The sequence below is a fragment of the Pseudovirgaria hyperparasitica genome, assembly GCF_010093815.1.
Source record: "Pseudovirgaria hyperparasitica strain CBS 121739 unplaced genomic scaffold EJ05scaffold_21, whole genome shotgun sequence".
Taxonomy (NCBI): Eukaryota; Fungi; Ascomycota; class Dothideomycetes; order Acrospermales; family Acrospermaceae; genus Pseudovirgaria; species Pseudovirgaria hyperparasitica.
In genome coordinates this window covers 177,717-192,391 of record NW_022985569.1, presented here as the reverse complement: position 1 = coordinate 192,391, position 14,675 = coordinate 177,717, and the positions used below count along the sequence as shown (strand labels likewise).

At 49.6% G+C, this 14,675-nt stretch overlaps 7 protein-coding genes across 7 annotated transcripts; 3 read left to right on the top strand and 4 right to left on the bottom strand.

Moving 5' to 3' along the window:
• Positions 1-984: 984 nt before the first annotated feature.
• On the bottom strand, positions 985-2,394 carry EJ05DRAFT_224319 (uncharacterized protein). Its single transcript, XM_033739924.1, has 2 exons — positions 1,959-2,394; positions 985-1,905 (listed from the first exon to the last, which is right to left on the bottom strand). The coding sequence occupies exons 1-2, from the start codon at positions 2,228-2,230 to the stop codon at positions 1,023-1,025; spliced, it is 1,155 nt and encodes a 384-aa protein (XP_033595700.1). The 5' UTR covers positions 2,231-2,394; the 3' UTR covers positions 985-1,022.
• An 826-nt stretch (positions 2,395-3,220) lies between these two features.
• EJ05DRAFT_494996 (uncharacterized protein) lies at positions 3,221-4,596 on the bottom strand (the record flags this gene model as incomplete). The annotated part of the gene is made up of 2 exons (XM_033746225.1): positions 3,221-4,422; positions 4,494-4,596. The coding sequence occupies 2 exons, from the start codon at positions 4,594-4,596 to the stop codon at positions 3,221-3,223; spliced, it is 1,305 nt and encodes a 434-aa protein (XP_033595699.1).
• A 357-nt stretch (positions 4,597-4,953) lies between these two features.
• On the top strand, positions 4,954-5,324 carry EJ05DRAFT_505255 (small nuclear ribonucleoprotein; the record flags this gene model as incomplete). Its single annotated transcript, XM_033747687.1, has 3 exons — positions 4,954-4,983; positions 5,037-5,216; positions 5,271-5,324. 3 exons carry the CDS (start codon positions 4,954-4,956, stop codon positions 5,322-5,324), a joined length of 264 nt encoding a protein of 87 aa, XP_033595698.1.
• Positions 5,325-5,417: 93 nt separating this feature from the next.
• Positions 5,418-7,085, bottom strand: EJ05DRAFT_458235 (aminoglycoside phosphotransferas-like protein). The gene is made up of 5 exons (XM_033742552.1): positions 6,699-7,085; positions 6,081-6,644; positions 5,977-6,029; positions 5,493-5,929; positions 5,418-5,430 (listed from the first exon to the last, which is right to left on the bottom strand). Exons 1-4 carry the CDS (start codon positions 6,795-6,797, stop codon positions 5,533-5,535), a joined length of 1,113 nt encoding a protein of 370 aa, XP_033595697.1. The 5' UTR covers positions 6,798-7,085; the 3' UTR covers positions 5,418-5,430; positions 5,493-5,532.
• A 646-nt stretch (positions 7,086-7,731) lies between these two features.
• On the top strand, positions 7,732-9,949 carry EJ05DRAFT_494994 (uncharacterized protein; the record flags this gene model as incomplete). The annotated part of the gene is made up of 2 exons (XM_033746224.1): positions 7,732-7,916; positions 7,969-9,949. 2 exons carry the CDS (start codon positions 7,732-7,734, stop codon positions 9,947-9,949), a joined length of 2,166 nt encoding a protein of 721 aa, XP_033595696.1.
• A 406-nt stretch (positions 9,950-10,355) lies between these two features.
• On the top strand, positions 10,356-12,848 carry EJ05DRAFT_458231 (Rad17-domain-containing protein; the record flags this gene model as incomplete). Its single annotated transcript, XM_033742551.1, has 2 exons — positions 10,356-10,473; positions 10,549-12,848. Coding segments are annotated over 2 exons (2,418 nt in total), but the record flags the coding sequence as incomplete, so codon positions are not given.
• A 411-nt stretch (positions 12,849-13,259) lies between these two features.
• On the bottom strand, positions 13,260-13,830 carry EJ05DRAFT_420741 (density-regulated protein DRP1; the record flags this gene model as incomplete). The annotated part of the gene is made up of 2 exons (XM_033741464.1): positions 13,260-13,748; positions 13,804-13,830. Coding segments are annotated over 2 exons (516 nt in total), but the record flags the coding sequence as incomplete, so codon positions are not given.
• Between the last annotated feature and the right edge of the window lie 845 nt (positions 13,831-14,675).

The following is a 14,675-nucleotide window of genomic DNA, read 5'->3' as shown; positions in this document are numbered from 1 at the left end:
CTGTCTTGAGTGAGTTCCGTCCAGCCTCTCGCTTGAACGACTCAGAAGTTCTTGATGATAGGGAATGTGGTTTGTTTATTATGTAACCTGCTGCAGTTCCGCAAAATCAGGCCATTGAAACCCAGACCTACGTGCAGCCATCTATTATCAGTTGTAGCCTGACTAGACTGGTGCATGAATCAACTGTAGAAGACCCAATGCCGCGGGGAGACAGCCAGATGTCCCCCTGTTCGGACAAGTGAACTGTTCAGGCCTACCCAGCAGAAGCCGACATGTAAGCTGCATTTGAATTAATTCCCTGAGATCCATGGACCTTAGTCCGCCTCTTGCCTGTCATTTGAGCTGTTCAGATTGGAAGAATCGCCAAGATGCATCACAATAACTTGGTAACATTAGTCCAACCATATAGACTACATTCAGCCCAGGAGCCCGTCCTCTATGGGCACCCAATGGACATAACCTATCACAGTGCCGTTTGATACTCTCGCCGTTGCAAATCTGATGGAAGCGAGATGTATAGCTAAAAGATGAAGAAACCTACACGCGGAGGAAATAGGAGCTGGTCTACGCAAGCAGCGAATACTACCCAGGGACTTCTTTTATGTTCCGATATATATTCGCGCGGTTTCATTGTCATTTATCCAAGCCCTCCTCATTTTGCCCTTGGCGTTGCTTTTCAATTCTATTAGTCTTCAATGAGATACCAAATGTAGCTGGAACAGTAGCGAACTAGACCCGGGAGCTTGCAGACACGCCGAACATTAAACGAGGTTTTACACAGACCTGCGAGACCCAAGCTCACACCAGTTTATATAAGAACAGTTTCCCTGAGTCTAAAGTTCATTATTGTAACCACGGAGAATACGCGCAGACTGCATGGTACATACACGCCGGAACGCACACATCATTAGATCAGCCGAATTACATACATAGCACATCCAAATAGAACATACAATCGACAATCTGTACAAAGGCAATCCATAAGCTTTCTTTTATACATGAGCTCTATATCTACTGTAATATTATGAATACTCTGGCGGCAGCGGCGACGGGACCGTAAGCCACGTCGTGCCAGTCCCCCCTCTTCCATATCTTTCATCGAGCGGACTGATGATCGTATCCAGTCCGCTTTCTGACGGAATGTCCCAGTGATGCACCTCGACGAACGTCCTCTGCGTAACCGCCGGTGGATAAGGAGGCTCCTGAATCGGTAGTGTAAATTCCCATTCAGACGAATCTGCCTTTTCTGGGACGAAATTATCCTCCCCGTGCAAAGTGCCCTTTGCAAGATTCTCGGGAAGCTCCTGTCGCTTGACTGTCTCGCCTGCGAGTTCGTAGCGCTGCATGCCTGCCACTTCTTTTGGCGGAATTAGGTGCGCATATGAGTCATTCCAGGGTGAAGACTGTGTTGCCCGATCGTCGAATGGATGATGGTCGGTCGTTCGACCATGCCAGGTTTGACACTCGGTCGTTTGATTGTCCCCTGGCTGAGGATGGTTTGTTCGACCATGCCAGGTTTGAGACTGAGTTGTTCGATCATTCCAGGACTGAGATTGATTCCTGCCCTCATGACTGCGGCGAAGGTACAAAAATCCAGCGACGATGGCAAGGAGTAGGAGGGCAGCGCCAATGACGACCGGTATGGCGATTGCGATTCGTGTCTGAGCGCTGATACCGCTCGAGGGGAATGAGGTTGATGTTGGGAGGGATGTACTTGATGCTGGAGCTGCAGTCTGATGGATCTCAGTGATTTCGGTTGTTATTGTAGCAGCGCCGAGTCGGATGATGGGCGACTGTCTGCAATATTCGGCGAAGACGTTCATGGCATTGCCGACGTCGTTTGCCACGGCGGCATCGTTTGCGCATTCTGATTGAACGGCCCTGGATATGATTGTGTTGAAGGCGCTTAGACACAAATCAGCTGGCTGGAACCCGATAAATGGAATACGTGTACGTACCTGCTTGATTCGGAGCAGAAGCAACTGAAGCTTGTAAGACGATTCCCGTCGCCACATCCGTTCTCCATATTTCTAACGACATTATTGATTGGTGTTTGCGCACAGGTAGGCAAAGCAGAGTAGGCCGAGAGGGTGTTGATCCAGACTGTCGTCTGAACGAGGGTGACGACGGTTTCAACTCTGTAGCCAACAACATATCCCAGGTTCAATGAGGCAATAACAGCCGATATTAGTGCTCGCGAGCCTCGATACCCTGAAGTGGTATTCGCCATTGTATAATGTTCAGCCGGGGAACATATATATGTCAAAACCTGATGGCCAACGGCAACACAGACGCTCCAGAACAGGTATGCATGCAGTCTCTATAGATGAGCCGCGGTGCAGTTTGATACACGCTGGGTCGAGGGAAAGACGATTGCACGACTGCACCTCTTTCGGGCACGTCTTGTCCATATAGTTCTCCAATTGATCAGCCCACCAGAGCCCGAAGACATGATCCTTGAGACGTCAGTCAAGGTCTTGCTCTGATTTGATAAAAGCGAGGGGTTTTTCGACTAGGTATGCTAGGACCAGGCACTGCTCAAGGGCCATCATGCGTGGATCATTCTCTGAAACAGGAGATAAGGCGGCGACGTCCGAGCTTAGTCGACGAACACGTTTGACTTTTCAACGGCTTTGGGACCAAACTATCAATCAATTGCGCCGAGCATCGTCTCGCTGAATTTGGAAATGGTAGCATTTTCGAAGCAGCATTTTCAAAGCAGCATTTTCGAAGCAGCATTTTCGAAGCAGCATCGAAGAAAGCAGCATCGAAGATGGAAGCCCTGGAAAATAGGTGATGTTCGACATTCGAAGAACTTGGCCAACTTTCCAACCAGCGTAATACAAAGGCCCGTACTCTTACATATATTGGAACAATTTGCGGGAGGTGAGACAGCATCAGTTGTGAGGCTGTTGTAGAGGGAGGATCTCGAAACAGCTGAGAGCCGCATGATGTGCATCGAAGGTTCTTGATCCCTACCTGGAAGGTCGCCCCGCTATGTTTGGTGACGTTCGTGTCAACGACGCGATCAATTGCTGTGCATATCCCGGCAAGATGACATGATGAGACATTGGTGTACACCTATACCTGCCGTGCTCTCGTGCTCACGAAATTTAGTTCTCACGTTGGTCTGACCAAGTCGCCTGTTGTCGTTCTCAAATTGAGTATTTCTCCTTTTAGTTCGCTTCACCAACAGCAAGCCTTGTGAGAATACTACGGATCAAGCTTCGCTGTCTTCGATCTGACTAGTGACCGGCCCTACCCCTAAGTTTTCTAGACCGCGCCCAAGGGCAAGCTTTTCAGAATTCGCAGTATCATGGGGTGTAAGCGCGACAGTGCTGATACCTGCTTCAACACGCAGTTTCTCGTATCTATCTCCAGTTTCCTTTAACTGTGCCTGAATCCAGGTTTCGCGGTCTTTGACCTGAGCTCTTTCAGCTCTCAGCTCTTCCAGTCGTCTCAATTTCATGGCTCTCTCCTCCTCCACATGCTTCACATTGTCTCTCAGCCTTTGCATGACGTCTTTGAGGTTAGGCAATGGCGTTATCCTTGGCGGAGTTTGCCGCCCGTCATTGCGATTTCGAAGACCGCTACGAGAGTTATATGCGCCGGCTTTAGCTTGGGCAGCTTCGTATGCATCATTAAGTTCGAAAATTGAGTCGTCCGAGCAATTATCCGAGGAGCCGCCCTCAGCATCTGCAATCATGCTTGCCATCTCAGCTCGCCGTTTCTTTTGTGCTTCTCGTTCCGCCTTTCGTCCGAGTGAGATACCACCATCTTCAACATATTCGTCGAAGCCTTCCGCAAGGTCTTCGTCTTCGTGTTCAAGACGCGTCTCGCCATATTTGTGCTGGTCTTTCCATTCTGCTATCTCAAAATTCTTTGTCCTACGAGGTGCGAACTCGTCATCTGTAAGTTCTTCATCTTCACTAGCTATTTCATTGCGACCGTTTAGGACAATGTAGTTGTCCTCTCGGGCAAGACGCCGCCGTCTTTCCTTCTTCTCGCGTATTTCGGCTTCACTCGGGATGAAGGCTGACCTTTCCGATTCCAAGGCTGCCATGGACCCGAACTTTGCAGCGATATTAAGCTCTTGGATTTCCTGTGTCTCCTCATCTGACAATACCAAGTCGACCTTAGGAGCAGAGGGTGTACTTTGCTTCAATTCAGCTAAGTACTCTTTGCTGTAATTAGGCTTGTCTTCTGAAAGGTCTGCTCGGAAAGGAAGATGCTCAGTCAACATGGAAGACCGTTTGGCTTTGTTTTCAGTAGCTACGCGGGTGAAATTTGTTCTTTTCGGTATCGACATTGGTGTACGCTCGTTTATTACTTCGTTGTCGGCTTCGCTAAGACCGAAAGACATGCGAAGGCTCGAACGCTTCTTCGCTTTCCCTGAGGTGGAAGGCTTCTTTACAGCGGATTCTAAGGACCATATCAGCGATCTGTCAGGACACATTAGAGCAGTGCTGGAGGATTATGGGGGAAAGTCATACCTTGCGAAGAATGGTCGGCAGGTATTGCCTCATCGTCCTGCTCCCCATCGCTACCGATCTTGCGGGGTACTCGCCGAGCTGATAAAGACTTCTTTAGTGCCATAGTGGATGTATAGTTGATTGCTGATTGTTGAGACTGGCTGACATCGGATGTGCTTGCGTCAATGACCGAAAGTTGGCCTGCTCCAAAAGGCGTTGCGGTCGTTCATCCACTAATTAGGCCACCTCTAGACCTTTCGCGCTAACGGTGCGTCGAGGTGGAAGTTTCAGTACGAACCGGTAATTTACCTTAATTGTTTTATTACCGCCTGCTCATCACTCACATCCCTCACCACGTCTGAACTCTTAGCCACAACCACCACAAACAACCCAACACCGCAACTCACCCGCTCAACCCTGAACGGACAATTGCGCCTGCCACTACCTACGATTACAACTACGGACTTGCAACATAATTACGATGCCTCAAGCACAGCCTGAGCTCAAGAAGGTAATGAGAAGCAAAACTCCTAGCTTAGAACGCGCTTACAGCCTTTTACCTAGTACCTTGACAAGAGGTTATACGTGCAGCTCAACGGGAGCAGACGAGTGATGGGCGTTCTTCGCGGCTATGATGTCTTTCTCAACATCGTCCTAGATGATGCTGTGGAGGAGAAGCCTGGTGGCGAGAAGGTGAAAATTGGTATGGTGGTCATAAGAGGAAATTCGGTCGTCATGCTTGAGGTATATCGCATCGCGCCCACGATATTGTGGAATACACACTAATGGGGGCCTTAGGCTCTGGAGCGTATCGGTGGCAACGATCGAGGAGAGCGCATGCAACAGCATTAGACAGTCATGGTTACTCGCCATATGACGACAAACGGCAGACAGGCGTTTCATGGGATTGGGCAAATGAGATCCAGCTGCCTAATATTTCATCGGCAGATACCCCAAGGTATGCCAACATCGATATCATACACCAATGAAAGCACGTCACTCATTATACAATTCTCCCAGCAGCGACCCTGACCTGTTCCGAGACCGGGGACTTCATTTTTCATAACTTGGCCTTCGACGACTTCTCTTTCTTGAACAACTGTATCAGGTCCCAAGCTAGTTCTCCGTACGGTGCCATCCTGCTTCCATATTCCTTGGCCTGTGCACTGCTTGCTTGCCGCAGAGCGTACCGGGCGGCAATGCCCTGCAAGATCACGGATCCTCTGTACATGCTGAAGGCCTCACCAAAGGTCATATCAGGCGATGGATCCCATCTAGCAGCGTCTGAATACCATCGTACAAGCTGGTCGTGTTCTGGCAGCCCATCAGGGTTATCGGATTTAAAAGCCATGTTGCCCTTGCCTATTTCCGCCGCAAGCCTCGACTTTGCAAGAACAAACGGCATGAGAAGGTTTGATAAATCGGATAATGGATGACCTATTGTAGCCATCTCCCAGCTAATAGGGATAAGTATGGTAGCTGCGCACAAGGACTGAAGACCTACTCAAGAATTCCAATGACTCGAGGTTCCGTTTTATGGAACACTAGGTTATCAATCTATATGCGTTAGTATGCATCACGGATAGTCTCTCTTAACAATGCAAACACCTTATAATCGCCGTGAACGAACGTCGCCCTGTCCTTTGGCTGATTCTCCTCCTTACCAAATATCTCCACCATCTGGTCGTAGTGGGGTATCTGGCCAACAGGCTTCTTTGTCTCCTTGTCTTTTGCTTGCGCTTGAGCCGCAGATATCATCGCAAAGGTAGCGATTTGTCTGGTGTAGAACCCCGACTTCTTCCCAAATGTTGGGAGCCCGACAGAGTCTGGATCTACGGTGTGGAACTTGGCAAGTGTACGCACGACGTCGTGCCACATTTCCGTTCGATCTTGAGAGGAAACGCCTGGAAGTGATGGATCCTCAAAAATGCGCCCATCCAAGAACTCCATTATATAGAATGCTGTTCCAACAATGCTGTCGTCCTCACATAAGCAGTATGCTTTTGGTACTGGAACATCTGTCTTCTCCAGGGCATGTATGATGCGATACTCTCGGTCTACTTTATGGGCGGCCTTAGACAATAGCTTGCCTGGAGGCTTCTTGCGCATCACATACTTTGCGCCAGTCTTATCGATAAGCTGATAGGTAGGGTTCGACTGGCCATATCCAAACTGTGACATCGTTACTGACCGGCGCCGACTTCCACAGAGTACATAACAGCATACCTGCTTTACTTTGAGCGGAACCTTGATTTCTGGAACATTTGCTTCAATGTAGCGCTCTAACGACCTGGTGTCAATTGGTTGTCGCACTTCGCCTGCCATGGTTGTGACTGCTGAATAGCACGAGGATTGGGGGAAGCGGAGGTGTCAATATTATATGTTTGCCGAACTCTTGTTACCCCAGGTAAGCCCCTCTAATGGAGCTGTCCAAGATGCCGAAAGGCACAGGGAAAAGGGCTACTGCTAACGATGTGTTGCCGAGGTCCTTCCTTTTGAAGGCAAGAGCGGGCGCTCAGGCTGCTCGGCCTCTTAATCAGGAGCAGCAGCATGGATCCAACTGGTAAACAGTATGAGTGTGTCAGTGCGTTTAAGTTACAGCTAGACTTAGAGATACTATTATACATCCATGGCCTACTGCAATCTTTACTCGCGAGTTTATGCGGACGTGTGATATATGTTTATATACATGTAGTTGTCCTGCCAGCAAGCATAATGTTCGCACAGCAGAAACACGCTCGGTCCGAGCATTGGCCGGATGGATCAATGCTTTTGGGCGCAGGCATTTTAGTGTGCTGTCCCCTTATTTTGGGTTGCTATGATTTGTTATGCAAGCTGTATCAATTTTCTCGAAGGTCGAGGCCTCACCGCAGTCACAGCCCCTTGACCGTCATCTACTGACCGCCTTCTATATCCTTACACATCCTAGGAACAAGCCATCGGATCTTCTCCTCTCTTCACGCTGACCAAAGTCTGGATCTGTTCTTGAACACTGAATTGCGGACCACTCAGAACCCTCTGTACGCGACCGCGTCTTTGGTTTGCTGAAAGTACGCGCCCACGGCGCAGCGTAATCAAGGAAACTGTGAAGGAGACTGGACAGCCCAGTGCAAAAATGGCCTACCAAACTCCACGGCGGTTGCCTTCGAACCGCCCTTCGCTCGCGAACAGTGCCATCAACACAGCTTCCTCACCGAACCTTGGCCTTGCTGCCAGCACTGCTATGGCTCGCAAAGCGTCCCTCAATGCACTGACTGGTATGGCTACTCCCGACCTACCTGGGGGGATTGACATTGAGGTTGGCGACCTCGTCGATGTGCCAGGTGGTATGCACGGCACGATTAAGTTCGTGGGTAGCGTCCGTGGCAAGAAAGGCGTATTCGCCGGCGTCGAGCTCAGCGAGGAGTTCGCAATGCGCGGGAAGAATGATGGTGATGTTGATGGGTATGTATGAGCATCTCACAGCGTGCATCATCGACTAAGCAAAGCATCACAGCACCTTCTATTTCAACACCACCATACCTGGTGCCGGCATATTCTTACCTTTGCATCGAGCATCGAAGCGCGATGCGCCACCAATGCCATCGCTTTATGGCAAAGATCTTCCACCGACCCCTAATACTCCCTCGTTTGCACCAGGTGCAAGTTACAACGAATCATCGAATAAACTCAGTCCTCCTACACCATCGCTATCAAAATTTTCACAATCAGTTGGTCCTGGGGTGCGTGCTCCAAGTCCGTCATTCAAGGCAAAAGGAAGACCGTCTCTTCCACGGCCGGAGTCACCACTTAGGAAAAATCAACCTAACTTGCCGCCTCCACCTGCCAGAGGCCCAAATGCAAGTCCGGCGTCTTTCTCTCGAAGCGCCATAGGTGCTGCTCCACGCTATGTGTCAAGTCCAGCTCCCAATAGTAGAGGGATGATCAAACCACGAACCCCTGGGCCATCACGGCCATACTCGAGAAACAACTCACGACTTGGCCAACACCCACCGATCGAAGAAGACTGCGACAGCACTCCTACAGGCATAGCTCGTGGGAGTAATGGATCTATGTCAAGTAGCACGTTTCGTCCTCGCAGTCGTCTCGATTCTAGCCATTCCGACGAAGAAGTCCACAGGTTGCACAAGAAACTAGAGGAAAGAGATAGACAGCTGAAGGAACAAGCAGCAAGTTTGGCTGATATGGAGTCGAGCATATCAGAGCTACAGAACATGCTTCCAGATCAGGGCAACAGCCGAAATCCTGGGCCTCTCGAGGACGGCGATATCAGTACCCTTCGAGCCCTCTTACGGGAAAAGAATGAAAAGATATCGATGCTGACAGCCGAATTTGATAATCACCGCGCAGACTTCAGGAGCACGATCGATACCCTGGAGATGGCGAGTACGGAAACAGTCCGTGTGTACGAGAAGCGGGTGACGGACCTGACGCAAGAAATTACCGATCTACAGGAACGAGATGAGGATGTCGAGAGTGTCGCAACCCAACTCAAGCAGCTGGAAGAGCTCGTGCAGGAACTCGAGGAAGGCCTGGAGGATGCTAGGAGAGGTGAAGCTGAAGCGCGCGGCGAAGTGGAATTCCTTCGTGGCGAGGTCGAGCGAGGTCGATCAGAGCTTCGTAGGGAACGGGAAAAGGCTGCAGCTGCCTTGAAATCTGCGAATGCATCGATAGACGGACCCATGAGCCAAGATGGACAAAGAGAAGTCGCACAGAGGGACGATGAGATTCGTGGGCTCAAGGCTATCATTCATTCGCTAAGCTCTGGTCCGGATACTTCCGCCAGAGCATCGCCAGCCCTCCGTAATGTTACTGCATCCACCAAGGATTCTGAGGATTTTAAAGCGATGCAATCTAAACTCGACTTGGCAGAGAGGGAAAAGACGGAGCTTCGAGGACTTATTGAGCGGAAATCTCACAGAGAAGAAGAACTCGAACGTGAGCTTGAGCGTCTGAGAGGCACTACTACTGTTGATCAGCGCGACTCGGTCATCAGCAACAATTTGTCGGAAAGGACTGCTTTACAAGATAAAAGGTCATCAGCACGGGACTCGAAAGGCACTGTAGTGAGCTGGCGTGAAACAAATCATTTGAAGTCTGAACCGTTAGAGCCAATGATTGAGTCTGATGCACAATCATCTGTGGACGGGAGCCAGGGGACCCTTTGGTGTGAGATTTGCGAAACTGGTGGCCACGATATCCTGAACTGCACTGCAATGGGAGTCTCTGGTGAAAGCAACAGGCAACCCTTGGATCGAAAGAAAATCAACTTCGAAAATGCACCAGCACCACTGACGCCCAAGAGGACGGCGGTGTCTATATCTGGTAATGCACCATCGGCACCGCTGCCAAACCCCTATGACTCTACTATGGTCGCAGGCAAGGGAAGCAGCATTGCTGATCCAAGTAGATGGTGTGCTTTATGCGAAAGAGACGGACATGATGCCACGGCCTGTCCATTTGAAGATGCATTTTAGCGAGTATAAGCATTGACGCGCTCACGATAATTGAACGATATACGGGTTTCGTTGTCTCATACTTGAAGTAAAGTGGTGTAAATGATTCCTACTGCTTAATGACTCAATGATACCTATATGGAAACAGCGTTTCGAACATTAATAACAAACATGTATTCTTTGCCACATCTATGCAGATTTGCTCAATTGTATTACTCCGTTCAATGTTTCAACATTGTAACGCGTTATCACGTGCTTTCGCGTAACACTTACATGTGCGCTCCACCGCGACGCTACCTAAGAACCGAAGCCTTATTAGGACTCTTGCTGGGATCTTGAGATCCATTCGTCTTTCTAGTCCACGCAATCCAACGCTGCCAGACTTTGAATCTGATGATGATCGGAAGTGAAGCTAGAGTCAAGCGGCATGGTCAAGCCGCGAGGCACCCGGAAAAGGCCGGTTGTACTGTCTTCAGATGACGACGACGACCAAATATCTGTGCCCGCACACGCTCCCTCACGAGACATACGATCTTCAACAAGCTGTATCTTAGGGTCTGAGGCTTCACACGGACAGATCGAATCAAAAAACGATGACATCCGACGAGGTCCGCAGATAGTGACGCCTGAACCGTCATATCCGCTGTTAATGAGCGCTGCCCCAAAATCATCCACAAAAAGCGTCAGCAGTAGTCCACAAAAGGACAGGAAAAAGGAGGGCAATCAGCCAGTGACAAAGGATAAAGCCATTTACTCGTTCTTCAACAGACAAACACAAAAACAGAACCAGCATCGCACTACCCCACCTGCTGCCAATGCGGTCGCCGCGTCCGTTATACCCGTTCGAGCCACCGAGGATGAAGACTACATCCAAGATGATTCAATGAATGAGGATGATCTGCCTCCATCAAGTTTCGTTGCCGGATCCGCTATTGCTTTGGCGGTCAAGAAGAGAAGTCGGGATGCTTTGTCAAACGCTGCTCGGATCGACAATGAAGCTCCGCTTGGTACAGGTCAAAAGTTTCTTAAGACCGATCGTGGCCGGATCCCAACTTCAATCGTGCCGGTGCTCTCAAGACAAGACACCCGCCCATGGATGGAAAGATTCGGTCCTAAAAGTCTGGACGAGCTAGCAGTGCACAAGAAAAAAGTTGTAGACGTGCAGACTTGGCTGAGAGATGTCTTCGAAGGTCGGATCAGGAAAAGACTGTTGATACTAAAAGGACCAGCAGGGAGTGGGAAGACCACCACCTTGCAGCTTCTATCAGAAAAGCTCAAGTTCGATATACAAGAATGGAAGAATCCTACGAACTCTCTTCAGACTATTGACGGGTTTGTTTCAATAACTTCTCAATTTGAGGAATTCATGTCGAGGACAGGAAAATTCCATAGTCTCGACATTGCGAACTCTTCCGGAATGCAATTCCCTGTTCGAGATACTAAATCACCCAAACAGGCAATCCTGATTGAGGAGTTCCCGACAAACATCTCATATATTTCTTCTGCACTGCAAGCTTTCCGCTCATCTATCAATCAGTATCTAGCCGCTAACGCACCCCCTATGGATTCTTTCTTTGGCGACCCAGAATCATTTGTGCACAACATTATACCACTCGTGATAATCATATCCGAAACTTTGCTATCTTCAACCGCTGTGTCAGCCGAAACCTTCACAGCACACCGTCTTCTTGGACAGGGTATCTTGAACCATCCTAGCGTAACCATTATCGAATTCAACCCTATAGCTCCTACGATCTTGTCAAAGGCGCTCGACCTCGTTGTAATAAAGGAGTCCCGTCAGTCTGGACGTCGTAAGACCCCAGGTCCTCAAGTCATCAAAAGACTGGCTGAGGCTGGTGATGTTAGAAGCGCAATCTCGTCTCTCGAGTTCCTGTGTCTGCGCGGAGATGAACAAGATGGATGGGGTAGTAAAGTCTCTTTTGCCAAAACGAAAAAGGGTAGCCGGGGCATACCACTTACCAAGATGGAAGAAGAGTCTCTTACAATGGTGACACATAGAGAGAACACCCTAGGAATATTTCACTCTGTCGGAAAAGTCGTTTACAACAAGAGGCTGGAGTCGGATGCAAGAGTCACTCTGGCACAACCACCCGGGCATCTACCGCAGCATAGACGATCGAAAGTCCCAGAGGTACAAGTCAACACAATGCTGGACGAGCTTGGGACTGACATACAAACATTCATTTCCGCCTTACACGAAAACTACGCCCCTTCTTGCAACGGCCCGTCTGACGAGGAGTCTCTAGACTCGTTGGATGGTAGTATCGAGGCACTCTCAGACGCTGATATTCTGTCGCCTGAAAAGTTCAGTACCAGTGGGTTTGCACGCAGGACGTTCCAGGGCACGGCCCTTGACAATCTGCGACAAGAGGAGATAAGTTTCCAGGTAGCTGTCCGTGGACTACTCTTTAACCTTCCTCACCCTGTGAAGAGACAAGTCTCCCATGGTATGAGCTTCCGTGGTGTAAGCACGTCAGGTAAAGCAGAAGTACACCAAATGTTCTGGCCGACATCCTTGCGTCTATGGCGAAAACGGGAGGAAGTAGAAGGTCTATTGGATCTATGGACCAACAAGGCGCAGAACGGTACTCTGTTGACGTTTTCTGGAACACCCAATTTCCGGCCAAAACAAATGAACGGAGGAGTCGAGACATGGAAACGTGCCGGTACTCAGTTCCCAGACCTTCCTGCTTCAACACTGCAATCTGACCAAGTAGAGGGATCCCTCGTCTTAGCAAGTGGCAATTCTGCACGATGTGAAATGCTTCTAGAGCGACTGCCTTATATGGTGAAAATATACCGGAACCAGGCTTCTTCGACGGTCGATCGGCTAGCGCGGGAATTTGAGAAAGTGACAACGTTTCAAGGAATAGAAGGTCCTTCAAACGAGGAACCAGAGGATGGAGAGATAGCGGAAGGCATACTGAGCTTCGAGCAGGGCAGAGATCCCAGAACCGTGGTGAAAAGAGATGCCCTCAAGCCGAAGAATGAGGATGTTGGCGAAGAGGAGGTGGCTGCCCTCCTGTTAAGTGATGATGATATTGAGGATGACTGAGTAAACCTTTGATGATTGAAGATACCCATGGCATTCAGGAGGAAAATCGTTCCGCGACTTGTCAAGGCTGTCTATTTTGCAATTCACATATGTTGCATGGGCAATGTTAACTGTCTACGCCCGATCTTGCATACCATTGCGCTATGCTCCGATGGACAATACTACATCGTTATTTTCAACGCCGGAACTCCTGCATCCGCCCGCTCCTCTCTACTCTATTCTTGCATAATACCCGGATCTCCATCAGCCCGCTGAGCTCTTCTTCTTCTTCTCCTCGATCAACTCAATGTTATCTTCGGGTATATCCGGATATTTTTCTTGCAGAAAATCAAAAAGATCATCGCTGACATCACCCTGTACTGTAATCTCCTCGCCACCACCGGGGATTTTCGTCACACTGCTCCCCGTCGCGAATTTTTTGCCAAACTCCTTCGCGGCCTTTTTCAGATCGACGCTATGAGCCTCCAGTCCTTGTACGCACGTCACATACTTGTTCTTCTGGCGCGAGATGCGCTTGATCTTGATGAAAGCTTCGGCCTTCAGCTCTTTCTGCTTCGCCTCTGCTGCTTCGGCCTTGGCAGTCTTTTTGGCGGCGTCTTTCTCGGCGCGCTTCTGCGCATCGAGTGAGAGCGTGGACAAGTTTGCTTCTATGGCGTCTTGCGAGTACAGCTTCTCGTGCATGGCGGGGTGTGTCGTCTTCAGCCACTCCTGGCATCTCTTGGTGGTACCACCAAATTCACAATACTGCGGGTTGGGATTAGGGAGGCGTTGGGTAGGTGTGAGAGGGAGGCGTGCCTACTTCTGGTGGTAATGTGCATACTACGCAGGTGTCAGTGAGAGAGACAGCGGAGGGTGGAAAGAGGGAGAGTACCGCCGCAATACATGATAAGCTTGGGAGGCAGGGCTTGTGTCTCGGTCGCCATGTTTGCTGGCCTGGTCAATTGTAGCTATGTTCGTAGTGTATGTGTCGGAAAACAAGGAGGGTATGTATACCTGCACACAACACGAAAGATAGCGAGCCCACACGCACGCGGGGCAGAGTTAAGCTGTATTCTTACTTGAGTGGGTGGAGGGGTAGCGGATGCCAAGATAGTGGTAAATTATAATTAGTCAGAAAGGTGCGGTGTAAAATATGTAAGATATCCACGTCTCTCTGGAAGACCAACACTTTTGCTCCTGATCATCTCTTTCATGCCACCTGCACCACAGCACATTCAATCAACACAAGCTTCGACGATTGTTTTGAGATGAGGATCAGCAGCGCTTCCTGTTCATGCTTCAAGAACGCCTAACTGCAGCTATGGACGAAGGTTTTCGGCAGCTGCAGCAAACACCGGCTCCAGCCTATCACGAGTAACCACGAATTCGACGTACGCTGGCGAGGGCTTGTGAAGTGTGAGCACGGTCAACATCAACAATGAAATCCAGCCAGACGCATCGCTTCAGCCTCGCGACCCGCCATGGATGAAGCCAGTAATGGTAGAGCAAGGTAGTCATTTCTCTATCACTGTACGCAGCATGAGAACTGTCTCTGAAGGAACACGAACGCAAGCTGTCCCAGCGCAGGCCTTTGGTGAGCTGGGAAATCATACGAGGACTGCTCGCAAAGTAGAAATCCATCTCACCCTCGCAATAATGAGCATGAGTCACGAGACTGCCCTATCTGGATCT

Coding starts and splice junctions, on each gene's coding strand:
- EJ05DRAFT_224319 (XM_033739924.1), bottom strand. CDS start 2,230: ATGGCGAATACCACTTCAGGGTATCGAGGCTCGCGAGCACTAATATCG. Junction 1,906..1,958: donor TTCTGCTCCGAATCAAGCAG/GTACGTACACGT, acceptor TTTGTGTCTAAG/CGCCTTCAACACAATCATAT.
- EJ05DRAFT_458235 (XM_033742552.1), bottom strand. CDS start 6,797: ATGGCAGGCGAAGTGCGACAACCAATTGACACCAGGTCGTTAGAGCGC. Junction 6,645..6,698: donor TTCCGCTCAAAGTAAAGCAG/GTATGCTGTTAT, acceptor ACGATGTCACAG/TTTGGATATGGCCAGTCGAA. Junction 5,930..5,976: donor CGAGTCATTGGAATTCTTGA/GTAGGTCTTCAG, acceptor TATCCCTATTAG/CTGGGAGATGGCTACAATAG.